The 15,602-nt window shown below is 51.4% G+C and overlaps 2 protein-coding genes and 1 long non-coding RNA gene across 6 annotated transcripts in view; 2 read left to right on the forward strand and 1 right to left on the reverse strand.

Annotated features, from left to right (window-relative positions):
• The window catches only part of Ncoa5 (nuclear receptor coactivator 5), a 45,915-nt gene extending 39,089 nt beyond the window's left edge, over positions 1-6,826 (forward strand). The window contains exons 6-8 of one of the 2 annotated variants that reach the window (XM_004636080.2): positions 2,477-2,676; positions 4,063-4,383; positions 4,926-6,826. In XM_004636080.2, the coding sequence (XP_004636137.1) occupies positions 2,477-2,676; positions 4,063-4,383; positions 4,926-5,515 (1,111 nt within the window). In that variant the 3' untranslated portion in view covers positions 5,516-6,826. Of the gene's footprint in view, positions 1-2,476; positions 2,677-4,062; positions 4,407-4,925 lie in introns of both variants that reach the window. The other variant, XM_023720776.1, reaches the window with a different exon arrangement.
• Positions 2,687-3,874, forward strand: LOC111818029. The gene is made up of 2 exons (XR_002822105.1): positions 2,687-2,759; positions 2,882-3,874. It is a non-coding gene; the product is annotated as an uncharacterized LOC111818029 (long non-coding RNA).
• Positions 6,827-8,032: 1,206 nt separating the features above from the next.
• Positions 8,033-15,602, reverse strand: part of Slc12a5 (solute carrier family 12 member 5) — a 36,941-nt gene continuing 29,371 nt past the window's right edge. For 2 of the 3 annotated variants that reach the window (XM_004636081.2, XM_004636082.3), the window contains exons 18-26: positions 15,079-15,274; positions 14,076-14,245; positions 13,469-13,600; positions 12,517-12,624; positions 11,312-11,434; positions 11,026-11,225; positions 10,663-10,677; positions 10,306-10,439; positions 8,033-10,109 (exon numbers count right to left, since the gene is read on the reverse strand). In XM_004636081.2, the coding sequence (XP_004636138.1) occupies positions 10,018-10,109; positions 10,306-10,439; positions 10,663-10,677; positions 11,026-11,225; positions 11,312-11,434; positions 12,517-12,624; positions 13,469-13,600; positions 14,076-14,245; positions 15,079-15,274 (1,170 nt within the window). In that variant the 3' untranslated portion in view covers positions 8,033-10,017. The remainder of the gene's footprint in view (positions 10,110-10,305; positions 10,440-10,662; positions 10,678-11,025; positions 11,226-11,311; positions 11,435-12,516; positions 12,625-13,468; positions 13,601-14,075; positions 14,246-15,078; positions 15,275-15,602) is intronic. The other variant, XM_023720796.1, reaches the window with a different exon arrangement.

A 15,602-nucleotide genomic window follows, 5' to 3' on the forward strand; every position in this document is an offset into this window, starting at 1 on the left:
TAAGTGGCTGCTTCCACAAAGCTGTCAGCCTCAGGTTGCTGTAGTTCGATCCCCACAACACTCCAGCCAGCCAAACCACCCCTGAGGGCATTCCGAGCCAAAAAAAAAAAAAAAAAGAACAGGAATAAAGAATCTACATAGAGGGGCTGGGGAGATTGCTCAGTAGAATAAGTGCTTCGCTGGCAAGCGCAAGGGTCTGAGTTCAATCCCCAGTTCCGGGGAAGAAAAAAAAAAAGAATCTACATAGATCTACATAGAGATGCCCTCAATCCCCACTATGGCTGTAGACCTAAAGGAGAGTTTTCCAGAGGGGAAAAAATCAGAACAGAATGAGCTGCCCCTGTATCAATAATTTGAAGTAGTCACCCATGACACTAAGTTTACCCAGGGTTCCTCAGAGGAGATGGTGATTTCTATGGACGAGGCGTTGCAGGTTCCCCTAGGCCACTTTAAATCGTGAGAACAGGAAATGAAGATTCTGGCTGACCCAGCCTCTCTGGGAACAGAGACAGTCAAACTTGTGGATGTATATTCTGATACTGCTATAAATATAGAAAAGCTTGTCACGTTGGCTTAAGCCACAAAAAGAAATTTTCTTCCTTTTTCTCTTTCTGTCTTGTCTGTCTGTCTGTCTTTCTTTTCTTTCACATGTTTGTTACAGAGTCTCACTATGCAGCTATGAGTCTAAACCGTTTGCATCTTCCCCAGTGCTGGAATTACAGGCACGTGCCGCCACACCCAGTCTCCAGTAGCCGGCTCAGCACGCCCAGGGGTGGACTGGTGCGGCAGGTGGTGCTGGGGATTGAACCCCAGTCCCTGTGCTTGCCTAAGTAGGTGCTTAGTCCACTGAACTGTCTCGTCAGCCATAGAAATTTTCATTTAGCTTACCTAGAAACTGAGACATAGCCGGAAAGACATAATCCAGGTTCAGACTGTGCCTTCAAGATGTGGTCTGTGTTGGTTTCTCAGCTCTGCTTTCCTTGATTTGTCTTCATGTTCATACAGATTTTCTCCTGGAAAAGATAGGTGACACTGTCCCTAAATGCATCTTCTTGTTAAGCCTATTGAAAAGTGAACTTATCTTTTCCAGTGTTTTTACCTGAAAACCTAAAAAGTATTTTCGTTCAATTGACCAGCTCACTTTCTCATCCTTGGTCCTGTTACTTTGGCCAGGATACTAGAACATTCTGATTGGTCAAGACTGAAATGTGCTCAGCCCTAGAGCAAGAGGTAAGATTAGCTTTGTCCAACTATGTAGGCTGCAAGTGTAAGAAGCGGAATAGATACTAGTCAAGCAAAGATAACCCTGAATTCCTAGAACTTTGAGTCTCCACTGTTGTCAGCCAAGAACCAAGCTTGCTTGTGAAGTGCCCTGGCCTTGCAGAACTGTTAGATGATGACCCTGCCAGCCCAGCCAGGGTTCATAGCACTATTCTCTCCCACCTCTGTGTACATTTTTTCCTTGAAGAGGCAGAGCGGAGAAGCACAAGGGAGGATAACAGCTTGAAGGCTTAAAAGTGTTCCCTTTCCCCAGGTAGGTAGTAAGTAACTTCATGTTATTTTCTAGTAGTTTGGGGTTAAAGAGCTAATTTCAAGGCAGTGTCTAGGGAAATAGGTGTTGAGACATCGAGCCGCAGGCAGAGTTCACAGTCTAAGCTGTCTTGTTCAGAGATAGATGCTACTTTAACTATATATGGCTTTTTCTGGATGCATGATAATGTGTTACACTCTAATCTTCACAGTAGTTGTATTTCACGTTTATTCATTGAGAAGTTTTCTGTGTATGGTAAACACTAAGTACTGGGACTCTAATAAGCAAACACAGCCCTTTCTCATATGGATCTCACAGCCTAGTTGGAATGATGATAAAAATAAGCATACAAGTGATGAGTCCTGTGAGGAGAGACTACCAGGCATCTAATTTAGATTGGAGGGGAAATCAAGGAAATGTCTCAGGAACTGAACCATATGTCATAGAAATTGACATATTCCTGTTTTATTAGTTAAAAAAAACAATGATGAAAGAAATTGACATTGGTAAGAAGTAAATGGAGTTGCTTTAAAAGCTTCACTACTTGGCAGTCAAATGTTAGGGCTGGAATCCAAACCCATTCTCTAGTATTAAAGCGTCTACTTTTCCCACTGTGTAGTATAGCCTCCCCAAAGACATGTAAATACCCCAAAAGTTAGGCAGCAGAATAGTATTAAGAAAAGACCACTGAACTGGAGAGAAGAAAAAAAAAACATACCAAATACTGTGCTACTGGCAACTTCCGGTGTAACCTTAGGCAAGTTACAGTTGTTCTAGAAGAGACAGTATAAAGGAGGAATTGATCTAGATCATTGGAGCCTAATGCTACCAAGGTGGGCCAGATGCTGAGTTCTCTGCTGGAGCACGCACAGCTGGCTGAGGCACAGCAGTGCACACTGAGAGTTGATCAGGGAGTGCTCAGCTGAATCTTACTTGTTCTTACAGAGATTACGCTGAATCTGTGGGACGGAAGGTCCGGGATCTAGGCATGGTTGTGGATTTGATCTTCCTCAACACAGAGGTGTCACTATCACAAGCCTTGGAGGATGTTAGCAGGGGAGGGTCTCCTTTCGCTATTGTCATCACCCAGCAACACCAGATTCACCGTTCCTGTACAGTCAACATTATGTTTGGAACTCCACAAGGTATGGAGACCCAAGTAGATCGCAGCCTCATATAGCATATTTATTCTTCTATGCCTTATTTAGAAGAAGTAGGTCTTGGGCAGGTGACATGTTATCTTTTTTTTTTTTTTTTTTTTTTTTTTTTGGTGGAACCGGGGATTGAACTCAGGGCATTGCGCTTGCCAGGGAAGCGCTTATTCCACTGAGCCATCTCCCCGGCAGGCAGGTGACATGTATATCGGTTCCAATATGATAGAGCCCTTCTAAGTTTAGTGCTCTAGAGATTGACATCATGTATTTGTGTTGATGCTCTCAGTGATACAGCTCTGAGTCTGCTGTCTGCTCAGTCATCAGGTGTACACAGTAAGTGCTGGCAAATAGCAACTAGGTCCGGGGTGTGGGATAGGAGTTAGCATGTGCTGGTTTCTGTTATATGCATACTCCTACTGTATCTCATTTCAAGCCACCAGTACAAAGTCACTGATGAGAGAGTTGGAGTGAAATATACAGTGTCAGCTCTCAGTAGTGAGATCTAGCTCTCTCCAGCACGTACTGCACTGACTACAATAGAATCTTTGCTTTTTCCCAGCTATCTAAATGGGGGACAGACAATATCACAGGCATTCCGGATGCTGTTCATCATTATACGGGAGAAGTAAGCAGATGGGCTATGAAAATAGGAAGTTCTAACCCTAGAGGGTCAAGCCATGTTACTTTACTTATCCAGAGTAGCTTTTAGAGCTTTGAGCACAGAGCCTTGAGACTCGACCAGCTGATGGCCTGCCTATGACACCCATAGCCATAGCAGATGTGAGAGCCTCTAGTGAATCATTTGTCTCTGAGGAACGGTCTTCAAAATATGTGAGGATATTTATGTAAGGTTCTAAGACATCTTCTTATCACCCTGCAAGACGCTGCTGTCCACCAGTGAGTAGAGGAGGTTATTTAGGGTCACAGTTTGTTCTTGATCCCTGTCTTTTGAACTGGTGAATTCAAAATCAATACCAGCTCTGTCCTGATGAGCACTGTAGAGTCAGGCTTTACAGAGGGCTTCTTGGCCTCCTGCTGCTGGTCTGAAGGCTGCTGGGCTTGCCTCCCATGGTTAGTCCCCATGTGGTCTCTTTGAATCTGTGGGAGGCTGTCATGTTTCTTTGGTTTCTACTACAAGTCTGTGATCCAGGAATTCCCCCCAAAGAAATAGCTTTATAAAAGGTATGTATTCCCCACCAAAGATACTCATTCACCTCTCGTCTCCCTCCCAGCCCTTCCCACTCCCAGTCTTAAGGCTTTTTGTCACCAAAATTGTTTCCTTGCTGGTTAGAGGTTAGAAAAGGCTTGGTAGAATACAGCAGGTGGAAACTCAAATCTGTCATGGAAGAAAATAACTCATGTCATCCCCTCCTCCAGAGCATCGCAACATGCCCCAGGCAGATGCCATGGTGCTGGTGGCCAGAAATTATGAGCGTTACAAGAATGAGTGCCGGGAGAAGGAACGTGAAGAGATTGCCAGACAGGCAGCCAAGATGGCTGATGAAGCCATCCTACAGGAAAGAGAGCGAGGAGGCCCTGAGGAAGGAGTGCGTGGGGGTCACCCTCCAGCCATACAGAGCCTCATCAACCTGCTGGCAGATAATAGGTACCTCACCGCGGAAGAGACAGACAAGATCATCAATTACCTTCGAGAGCGAAAGGAGCGACTTATGAGGAGCAGCACCGACTCTCTGCCTGGTGAGCTACGTGGCAGGGCCGAGGTGAAGTTCTGACTCTGCATTTCTCTAATCCCCAGGCTTTGTTGGGAGGGTGGTAGGCCCAGGGCTCTTTGGGGTGGGTAAGGGAAATGAGCCCGTCTCTCGGGTTCTTCTGTGGGCCACCCATGCTGATGTAATTAATGATAATGATAATGATAATGATAACTTATGATTCAAGTACTGAATTCTGATTCCTAAAGTTACAGTGGTGGTGGTGGTAGTGGTGGTGGTGGCGGCAGCGGCTGTGGTGGTGGTGGTGGTGGTGGGTGGTCCAGTATTGCTGGCTCCCTAGTGGCCAAGATGGATGCACCATTTTGGTGCGTCATTTTGGGGAATTCTCTTGGGAACCAGATTTTTCTGTAAATGGCACATACCATAAAGTGGCCCCTTTGGGAAGTTGATGATATTATCAGTGCACTGTGATATTGATGTGATTCAGTGATTATTGTGCTTCCCTGGGCTACTAGGCCTCCTGCCCTTAGGGGGTACTGTAACCAGATGCCTTGGTCTTCTGTCTTCCAGGCCCGATTTCCCGCCAACCACTTGGGGCGACCTCGGGTGCCTCACTGAAGACACAGCCAAGCTCCCAGCCACTCCAGAGTGGCCAAGTGCTCCCTTCTGCTACACCCACTCCAGCTGTACCCCCCACCTCCCAGCAAGAGCTTCAGGCCAAAATCCTCAGCCTCTTCAACAGTGGCACTGTTGTAGCCAACAGCAGCTCTGCCTCACCCTCAGTTGCTGCCGGAAGCACCCAGAACCAGAATTTTTCCACAACATCAAACAGCCAGCCTCAGCAAAGATCACAGGCCTCTGGCAGTCAGCCTCCAAATATTTTGGGACAGGCAGGATCTACTCGGAACCTGGGCCCCAGGCCTGGGGCTCCTACCCAAGGGCTCTTCGGCCAGCCTTCCAGTTGCCTAGCACCTGCTAGCAACATGGCTACCCAGAGGCCAGTGTCCTCCACAGGTATTAACTTTGACAATCCAAGCGTACAGAAGGCTCTGGACACCCTGATCCAGAGTGGCCCTGCTCTCTCCCACCTGGTCAGCCAAACCACAGCACAAGTGGGGCGGCCCCAAGGCCCCATGGGATCTTACCAGAGGCATTACTGAGGCTGAATCATTCAACTACTTGCTCCCGGTACCCTCATCCCCTGGCCTCCTTCCACTTCATTCTGAATAGAGTGGTGTGGAGGTGGTTTTTTGCGCTCTCCAGGTCTACATCAAATGTCCTAAGTTTCTACCACCTGCTCCTCCCTGCCCAAGGCTGTATTGCTTGTTCTGTACAGAATCAGTTTATACTGCATTTGGGGGAGTCTTGTTTTGGTTTGGTTTTTGGTAGAAAATATCTCCTTGGTTGTTCAGGCAGTTACCAATGTCTAGGCTCAGTTTATATTTGATGGGGTTTCTGTGTTCTCTCTGCTGGCTTTGGGGGAGGAAAGGAAGAAGTCGCATCCCAGTTGGCAAGTTTGGAGTGGCATGTTACGTGAACAGTGACTACTACCTTCGTTCATTTTGGGCCTAGCAAAGCTTTCCTGTTGACACGCATCTCGCAGAGCTTGAGCTCCTGGCTCCTCTCACAGGAGCAGCTGGGCACGGCAGGCACAGTATCACCATGTCCCCCCGTGAGTGTGGGACTCTGCTCAAGGATGCAGGTCAGCAACTGTGATGGATTGGTAAAGAAGGACCGTGGTGGCCACAGAAAAAGGAACTCGTTTTGCCTGCATCAGAGTGGTGGTTTCTTTGTTGGAGTCTTTTTCTTCCGTTTCGTTGGAGGATCTCCAGTGGACCGAACAGCTCCAGTCACCAGCAGTTTGAAACAGACTGAATCTGGGCCCTCCACTTCTCTCTCATAACATTTCCATCCGTGCCTCCCTCCAGCAAGCAGTGCTTTGTGGAGTCTGCACTAAGAAAGCAGCCCTAGACCAATAGAGGACACCCATCTTTTCAGGGACTTGTTTTGAGTTTTTGTCTCAAAAACCCAGGCTTTTGTTTTCATCCAGACTCTAGTTTTGTTTTCTGAGCAGCAGGAGGTAGGGAATATTTGCTGTCAGGCTTTCGATAGCTGAACATGTTCTCGATGGTTGGTATTCATGACTTTTGAGCCAGAGTGAGATTGTTGGAGGGCTGCTGGCTGCTGTTCTAATGGAGCCAAAGGAATCTGCCCTCTCCCTAGGGATTGTGCTTGTTAGAGTCCTGTGGATCAAATCTCAAGGGGCCTCTGGCAGGCCAGGGCAGAGCAGAGACTTCAGCTGAGTCCTGCTAGTGGCTGAGCAAGCAATGGCTTGAAAACCGAAGGTCCCCAAATGGCAGCAGTTTATGTTCTGAACTGTTTGTGTTATATAGTGGGTCCCCCCCCCTTTGGAATTCTTGTGTTGTTAAAATGAAATGATTACTTTTTAATTAAAATGAAAAAGAACTTTATCTTGGGTATGAATATCTGCAGCAACTGTATGCAGGACACTTTCCAAGGATCGTGGGGATCCCTGCCTTAAGGACCAGCGTCTGCCCTTTCTTGTCCTCAACTGGAAATCAGGCCTCACACTCTCTTAAGACTACTTTGTGTAGCTCACCTAGGGAGAAGCATTAGCGAGGCATGGTAGTGCACACCTGTACTCAGCAGTCTGGCGGGAATAGTATAAATTCAATCCCAGCCTGATCAACTCAGTAGGACCCTGTCTCAAGATTTTAAAATGAGCTAGGGATGTACCTCAGCCAGAGGCCCTGGGTTGAATCTCCAGTACAAAAATAAGCAAAAGCCTGCTGGATAGTTAGAGTGCTGTTCAACATCTTCTGTTAGAGCAGTGTGCCAGCAGGTGTGTCCTGGAAGCAGAAGAACCATTGGGAAGGCCTCTTCTACCTACTGTGTAGGCAGTTGGCAGAATCTACACAAAGCCTAGAAAGCCTCTAGTAAACTTGGGGTGAGTGGCCTAAGCTTCCTGCAAGTGAGACCAGCAGGACCGAGCCTCCCCTAGAGAAGGCTTCCAGGCTGACAGGATGTCGGAGCAGCCCAACCCTCAGGAAGAGCCTCCCAGGATCAGGAGCTGGGCTTGGGGCCATGCTGTGTGCACACGGACTACAGCCAGGCCTGTGGCATCAGCTGAGCTCTTCTGTTACCAAAGTTAATGTTTCTGACAGAATCTGGGTTCCTCCAAGAGGGCCCCCCAGAGCATCCAAACAGCACACCTCAGGCTATGAAGGGTATAATAAAATTATTTTTATTGCATTTTGTGCAGATGGGAGTCTAAAAAATACAGTAAAAGCCTTAAAGCATTAAATGGGAGCATTCAACAGTAAAGGAAAGAACCAACCCTCTCCTTTTCATATTGGCACAAAGAACACAAGATCAATACTGAGGCAGGATGCGGAATACTGAAACACCGAAATTAAAGGCAGGCCTAATAATAGTAATAATAGTAATAAATACTCTTGATTTGGTTTGCAACTTCTCCTATTTACAAGGGTTTTCAACTTCATTGCATTGCCCTGCACAGAGATCATCTAAAACAAAAGCAACACTAGTTATCACTACAAGGCTATTGAAATATTGCACTCAGAATAAAAGTCACTTGAATGGACATGAAACATCTAGCTACAGTGATTATAAAGAATTTGATGAATGACATGACATTCATAACAAATATTGCACATGTAGCACAGAAAACTTGGGTTTTTGTTGTAGGATGTTTGTTTCATCAGTGGAAACTGCTCTTGCCAACCAGACAGTCTGGGCCCAGAGAGTGCAACTTTGGTTCCCTAACTGGTGTTGGTACAGCCTCCTTCCCCTTATAGTCCACCGTTTCAGCCAAGAACGTTCAGGCCTCAGCAGGCAGGACCCATGGCTCTCTGAGGTCTTGGGAAGGGCACAGGGCCGGGTCTGACACGTCTACCTTTCTATTTCCTGAAAGAGTCCGTCCAGTCCCCTGATCAAACCTCAGAGTCCTTGACCTAACTGCAGCCCTCCAGACGTGCCCCTGGCCCTCTGATGGCACCAGCTGCATCTCGCTGCCTTGGGCTCAAAGGAAAGGAGGCGGTGAGGTCAGATGTACTCAGTGGCCCCAACACTTGTGAGGTGGGCAGAAAGTCTAGGTGCACAGGTCAGGGCCCTGGGGCTGGAGGTACTGTACCCAATCCCAGAGGACGCTGGAATGACCATGCAGTGCCTGTGTCAGTGCCCCACCCCACCCCCTTAGAAATGTGCCCTGGGGGAAGGGAACCCGCCAAATGCCTTTTCTAAGGGCCAAAAGGGGTAAGGATGCCTCTGACAGACCGGGCTGGTGGAGCGGAAGCGCCCAGAACTGGAGTTGGGGAATGCTGGAGGCCTTGGATTCTAGCTAGAGGAGGGCAGAGAGGCTCTGAGAACAAAGTGCTTGTGACTCCAGCCCTCCCCTGGGCCAGGATGCCTGGGAGACAAGCTAGAGGCCGCTGCCTAGCAGCAGGGCCCGGCCTCAGAGCACTGGGTAGGCAGCCGGTTCCCCGAGGCCACAGCTGCGGAAAGGGCCAGGAGAGGGAACATCAGGGGAGGTTCTCGGGCCTCCCAGTGGGTCTGGCCCCTAAACTAGAATTGCCTCCAGCTCCACGATTTCAGTCTTTGGCGAGGAGCCATGGAACGGGGGAGCAGGCGACAAGCCAACTGAGGAGAGATGCCTGCTCCCCAGCGAAGGCACCGGGGCGGGGCTTCCTCGGTGGGGCGCGGACCTCTCCGGGTTTCTCCCCTTAAGGATCGCTCCTCCCCTATCCTGGCCCCAACTTGCATAAGATCTGTCGAGCAGACGCGCGTCTCTGCAGCCGCAGTGGAAACTCATCCGCGGGGAGGCGAATCCAGGAAAAGCTGGACATTTGTCTCACCTTGTCTCTGATAAGAACTGGAGGGAAGAGAGGGAAGCCAACGCGGAACGAGAGCAGGGCGGGGGTGTCGAGGGACCAGGGCCTCGACCCCCGCCTGAGCCTAAAGCACTTCGGCTCTCAGTCTCGGACGTCAAGGAAAACCCAGCTTCCCGAGGCCCCCGCTCCCCTGGGTGCCCCCAACGGGAGAGCTCGACTGTGGCGAGAAGTCCATTGCGCTTCTAGTTACATAAATATGGGACGTTAAAAATACACGCGATGTCTCCTGTACACTATGTATAGGCTCGGCCGCGCCCCGCGGCTCAGCGAGAAGGGGCGGTGGAGACGCGACCTTCGCACCCGCGCGCCTCTCGGCCATCGCAGCAGCGCAGAGACGTAGAGCGAGGACCGCAGCGGGAGGAGGGAGGGCAGGGGGCTGCGGGGACTACCCGGGGCTCCTCGAGGCCCCAGCTCCTCTCTTCGCGCCTGCTCCCGACGTTTATTGCAGCGTCTCCTCCAGAGGGGCGAGGCCAGATTTAGAAAAAAGGCAGCGCAACCGCGGCCACAGACCCACGGGATAGCGGGCGCTCAGGGCTCTGGTCTCCGTCCTCCTGGCGTCCTCTCTGAGTCATCCCCGACGGGCGTGGCCTCCAGGCTTCAGGCAGCGGGGAAAGGGGCCAGGGTTCGGGCACAGGATCTGTATGTAAACGGTGACAGCGGCGGGGGGCGCGGCAAGGGGCTCCGGGGCCGCGGGCTGGGCGCGCTCGGCCCGGGTGGGCAGGTCCTGGCCCTCAGGAGTAGATGGTGATGACTTCGCGGCCGCCGCCGCGGACCAGCATCACCCTGTCCAGGTGCTCTGTGAGGACCTCCAGGAACTCCATGTCTGAGCGCCCGTCAAGGAGAAAATCCGTGCCCCTTGCCTCCCGAGGAACTGAGGTCGCGTGGAACTCTGGCACCCGCGTCCCTGCCCGAGGTGCTGACATGGACGCAGTACCGGCTCAGCCCTTCGCATCCCGAAGCCACGACCCAGGTTCCCTAAAGTCCACCTCCCTCTCCCCCCAATCTTACACCCAGGATACAGTTTTCGTCACCATTGCGGTTGCGAGGAGGCCCGGGCATGTTGAGCAAAACAAGCTTGGCGTCCCGGGATTTATTCACGATGACCTCGTTCAGCCGCACAGCCGTGTGCATGCGCCGCACGTTGGACTGGTTCCTGTGGGAGGACCGAGGGGAGGAGAGCGCGTGAGGCTGTGGGAGCAAGCCCTTGTGGCCACAACTAGGCTGCTGGGGCCTGCTCCAACCCGCCGGCCTCTCCAGACTGGGCTATTCAGAGGCCCGGGAGGTCAGGGCCATCCCTTGGGGATCCATGAGAGTGTGGCCAGTAGAGACCCTGGCCAACCTAGGAGAGAAGATGAAAAAAATGCGGAAGCACTTACAAGTTCTCCCACTCCCTGCAGGAAACACAACAGAAGCAAAGAGAGAAAGAAAAAAGAGAAGGGTCAGGAAAACAAAGAGGCTGGAGTATGAGCCACACCCGCTGCCCTGGGCAGATACCGGCCCTGCTCTTCCAGAGCCTACAGTCCCTCCCTCGCCTTCCTACACCTTCCTCTCACATGCAGTCCTGACACTTAGCAATCAGGCCCAGCTCTCCAGTCCTCTGAGGAAGGAACCGAGGGCAGCACCAGGGCTGGGTTTGCCCACTGCCAGGCCAGGACCCCTCCCTCTAGTTCTTTCTGCTATGGTGAGCAATTCCCTCTAGCTGGCCAGCCCAGCCCCAGCCCCAGTGCTCAGGCCCATACGGCTTCATGCTGAAGAAGTCCTTGATGCCTTCGGATGAGACAGGACTGGGACCCTTATTCTTTTCCGCCGCCGACTTGTCCTTGGTCCAGGTGAGATGCACCTTCTCAGGATCTGTCTCGCCTTCCACCTCAGGTTCTTCCCCTGGGGATGGTGAGCTGCTGGGGCAGCTGGGAGCACTCTGATCATGAATCAGCTGCACCTGAGGGATGAATGAAGGGTGACCACCATTCTGGTGGCAAATGTTCCTCTCCCAGTGGCCCAAACCAAACCCCCCAAGCTGCACACCTCCTCCTCTGGCTTCTCCTCGCCATCACCAGCTGTCTCTTCTGGGACATTGAGGCGGAGCCGGGTGTTGGCTGGGTTCTTTCTCCTGATGGAGCCTCGGGACTCATCTGTGATGCTCTGGATCTAAGGAATGACACAGGTTGCCAGCTCGGCTGCAAGTCACCACCTATGCCCTGCCAAGAGCTACCACACAGCCGATGTTCAGCCAGGATGGGCTGAAATGCACCAGCTGTTAAAACAGTGCAGTGCTTCAAGATCCAACAGCTGCTGCACCCAATCTGGCCACCCTTCTCCAGGGCTCCAAGCCTCCCTGCCACCTGGCCCAGCTACACTCTGGCCTAGGACCATGGTCCGCATCAGTTCTGGGCAGTCGATGCACTTGCCATGTCTCCTAGGTACTGCCACCCCCAGGAAACACTCCTACCCTTGCATGGTCCATCTATCCCAGCTCAAAGAGGTACCCACCACTCATTTCCATAATTTCCCATCAATCACATTCTGAGAAACATGTTATCAACTCCTGGGAAACTCATAAGCCATGATTCTGCTGTCATACCCTACAGGGCCTGCCACCCGTTACCCAAATGAACTAGCTATCTCCCACCTCCAGGAGCTATCTGTCTCCAGTCCTGAGGGACCATCACTCATTCCCCCAAGAATCCCACTCCCTGGTGTGGGTCCCTCATCCATACTCATGATCCACACAGATCTTACATCCATGCCATATGGGGGCCCATCATCATTACCCCTGAGAATCCATCAACCACACCCTGGGAAGTTTGCCCCTAACTCCTACTCATCAGCTATATCTCTAAATAGCCATCTGTTACCCACTTTCTGAGAGCCTATTCCATGAACACTTGTCTCCCACACTGGCAGCCCACACCCCTCAGAAATTGTCATCTATACATATTTAGCATCTACTATTCTCCCCCTAAGCCCCAGAAATCCCATAAAGAAAGGGATCTCTATCCCACAGGCAAAGGTCCCTGTGCTCTGGTTGGAGGCCTGGGCAAGTACAATAGTAGTGTGCACTCCCACTGCCGAGGAACCAGGGCAGGAGGTAGGGTGGAGGGAAAGCAGGTGCCAGGGGTGAAGGCAGCAAGCCAATAGCCAGAGCTGGCCCGTCCTGTATCCGAGTAGAGTGATATCTGAGTAGCTGGCAGCAGCTCATGGCCCTGAGAACCCCACCGAGGTGAACTTACCTCCCGCTCACGCTCATTCTTGGTCAAATGCATCTGTTTAAGGATCTGGGAACGCTGCTCCATCACCAATGTCTTCTCATAAGTGTAAGCTGAGATATCGCTCTCATGCTGTGGGCAGGCAAGGGAGAAGTGGGTAGAGAGGGGCAGGGGAGGAAAGCACAAGTTCTGAGTTCAGGTGCAGGGCCAAGGGATGGGGGCGGCCCCCTTCCTCCTGCCAGCCTATCCCATGCCCTAGCTTCACCCATCACTGCAGGAGGCAAAGACAGAGCAGAGAGGGCAATGACCTGGGCAAGTATGCAGTTCATTCTGTTTAACGCAGGCGTGTGAATGGATGAACTAATGGGTGAGTATGTGAATTAATTACCTGAGTGAATGAAGAAGTAAGAAAAAGAACAAAAGGATGAATGGATACATACATGGATGAACAGAGAAATGGGAGAACAGGTGCATCAGTGAATAGATGGGTAGAGATGAATGAGTACACAGAGGGCTGGGTGGATGCACGAATCAGTTGGAGGAGATGGATGGGCAAGAGGTCACATGGTGTAACCACTAGAGACAGACTATAATGCTGGCCTGCCTGGGTTTGAATACTGATCTACCACTTCTTGTATGTTGTGGGGTAAATTACTTGACCTTTCTGTGCCTCAATATTCTAATCTGTAAGATGGGAATTCTTGTAATTCTATGTGTCCCACTTGCTGTTGTGGGAATTACTGTATATGAAGCACATAGAATAGTGCCTGGCATTGAGAGTGTACTATTAGACATGTCTGTTTTCATGAGAGAAAGGGATGGATGGATGACCTCTTGAGTGTGAGAAGCCGAGAGGTGGGCGAGGGGGGATGGAATTCAGCATCTTCTCTGTATGGGCATTGGGCTTGCCATTACATATGTTGGCATAAAGAATGGCAGGGGGGCTCTGGAACTTCAAAGGCTCTGGAAGACTCACCATCTCCACCACCTCCACCTCTGCGGTGATACGCAAATGATACAGGAATGTGGTCAGGTCCTTCTTCATCTGGATGCTGTTGTCATCCATCTGGGCCACAGTGAAGATTCGCATCTTGCACTTGCGCCAGACCTGCAAGGAGTGAAGTGGATCCGAGAATGTCTAACCCCAGTGCCATCAGGAGAAGTGTGGTCAGAGGACCTGGTCCACTCGCCCAGCCTGCCTGCCCCTCCCTCTCTCTCTCTCTCTCTCTCTCTCTCTCTCTCTCTCTCTCACACACACACACACACACACACACGAGCAGATCTGAAGCCCTTTATCTAAGGAGCCACTCCCTGCCAAGCCTCCCCCACTGAAAGCTGAGGTTCCCCAGTAAAGTAACACTTGCTTGCTTGGGTACGCACTGCTTACCTTTACAGCAATGCACCTGTAAGTAGACACAACCAATTCCTAACATCCTGGAACACAGGAGGTGATCAGATCCCCGTCCCAGGAGCTCACAAGAGAGGAAGGATGTGAGGGCTGACCAAGGCCAGGTTGTACAGAAGCGCGCGTGTGCGCGCACACACATACACACTCACACCTGCACTCGCATCCACACACGCACCTTGTGGTGCCGCAGCAGGAAGGGCAGCAGCATGAGCATGCCTCCGTCATGCACGATCCACCAGACATCGATGCTGCCCTCAGAGAAGCGCTCAGGGTTCCCAGGAAACATGGCAACATTCTTGGTGACCAGCAGGGCCAGGTGGCCAGCTGTCGTTTCCCGGACCAGTTCTAGGGAGATCAAGGAGAAGACCAACGAGGCAAAGGTGATTCTGGTCTCTCCAATGCCCAGCAGCAGCCCCAAAGGCCCCTGACACCCTACCCGACCCTTCCTGGCCTTGGCCCTGGGCTAAGTAATCAAAAAAACTAGCAACAGCCTGAGCCTCATGTCTAAGACAGTCCCTCAACCTCGCAGGGCCTTAGTTTTCCTATCTGTCAAATGTCAATAACACCTCTTGCTCTTTCTGTTTATTAAGAATCCACCATGCATGGCTTCGCAGAATCCTTAAAGGAGATACAGTTGCTTCAAGTTAACAGTGCAACCTCTGGGCTGGTTCAAACCCAGTATCCTAGCTGTGTGACCTGAGGCCCGCTGTTTCACCACTCTGTGCCTCAGCCTTTCACCAATCACATGGCAATAACAGCAGTAGCCCTCAGAACTGATGAAAGAAATAGGAACAGGCTGAACTGGTCAGGTACACAGAGCACATTCTTTAAAGGTTAGTTTTCATATTGCGATTCCTGGCTATTACCACGGAATATAATGCTCAGACAGCGTGAACCATGTGGGCATAGTCACGTGGACAGGAAGAACAGAGCTGAGATGCAGACCGAGCCACCACCACTGCAGGGCTGTGCCTCCCCCCGCACCTTGCCCTTTCCACCTCCCAGGTCCTGTGAGCCACACAGAGCCATGACTGTCCCCCACACAGCTGAGGCTCCACACCCCACTCAGTGGCTGGCACGAGGCCAGCTGTGAGCACATCCAAGCCACACGTGTGCTACACTGTGAGGCCCAACCAAGCCCACTGCCATCCTCCTCTGCACCCAAACCACAGTGTTACCAATGAAGTTCCTCCAGGTCTGGTGATCTTCTTTCTGCCGCCAGTTGCGGGGCCAGCCAACAAGCACAGTGTTGTGCTGCAGCCCTCCGAGGCCTCCAGACTGAATCAGGTGGGACACGCCGTCACGCAGGTTGGAGGAGATCACCACCTGGCAGAAGCCCTTCACCTTCTCGGCCTCCATCAGGCGCCGGATAGACTGGGGCAGGTACAGGGAAGCAGCAGCCTCAGGCCCCACTCCTCCTGGCTCTCCCCTCTGCCCGACACACCCCTGCCTGCTGTGCTTCATCCTGTCTCACCCTATTCAAATGCTACCTTCTCCAGACAAGCCCTCCACCCAGACCAGTGCTAAGCTGGGCTTCTTTCTCTGCTTGGCCAATTTGTTTGGACACTTCTTAAGTAACAGAGTGATGAGCTCTATGGGGAAAGGGGTGGGGGACAGAATCTCACTGTGTGATTCATTATGTAGCCCAAGCTGGCCTCAAACTTGTGTCAGGGCTCCTGCCTCAGCTTCCTAAGTGCTGGGA

Source organism: Octodon degus, unplaced genomic scaffold (genome assembly GCF_000260255.1).
Source record: "Octodon degus isolate 3935 unplaced genomic scaffold, OctDeg1.0 scaffold00077, whole genome shotgun sequence".
Taxonomy (NCBI): Eukaryota; Metazoa; Chordata; class Mammalia; order Rodentia; family Octodontidae; genus Octodon; species Octodon degus.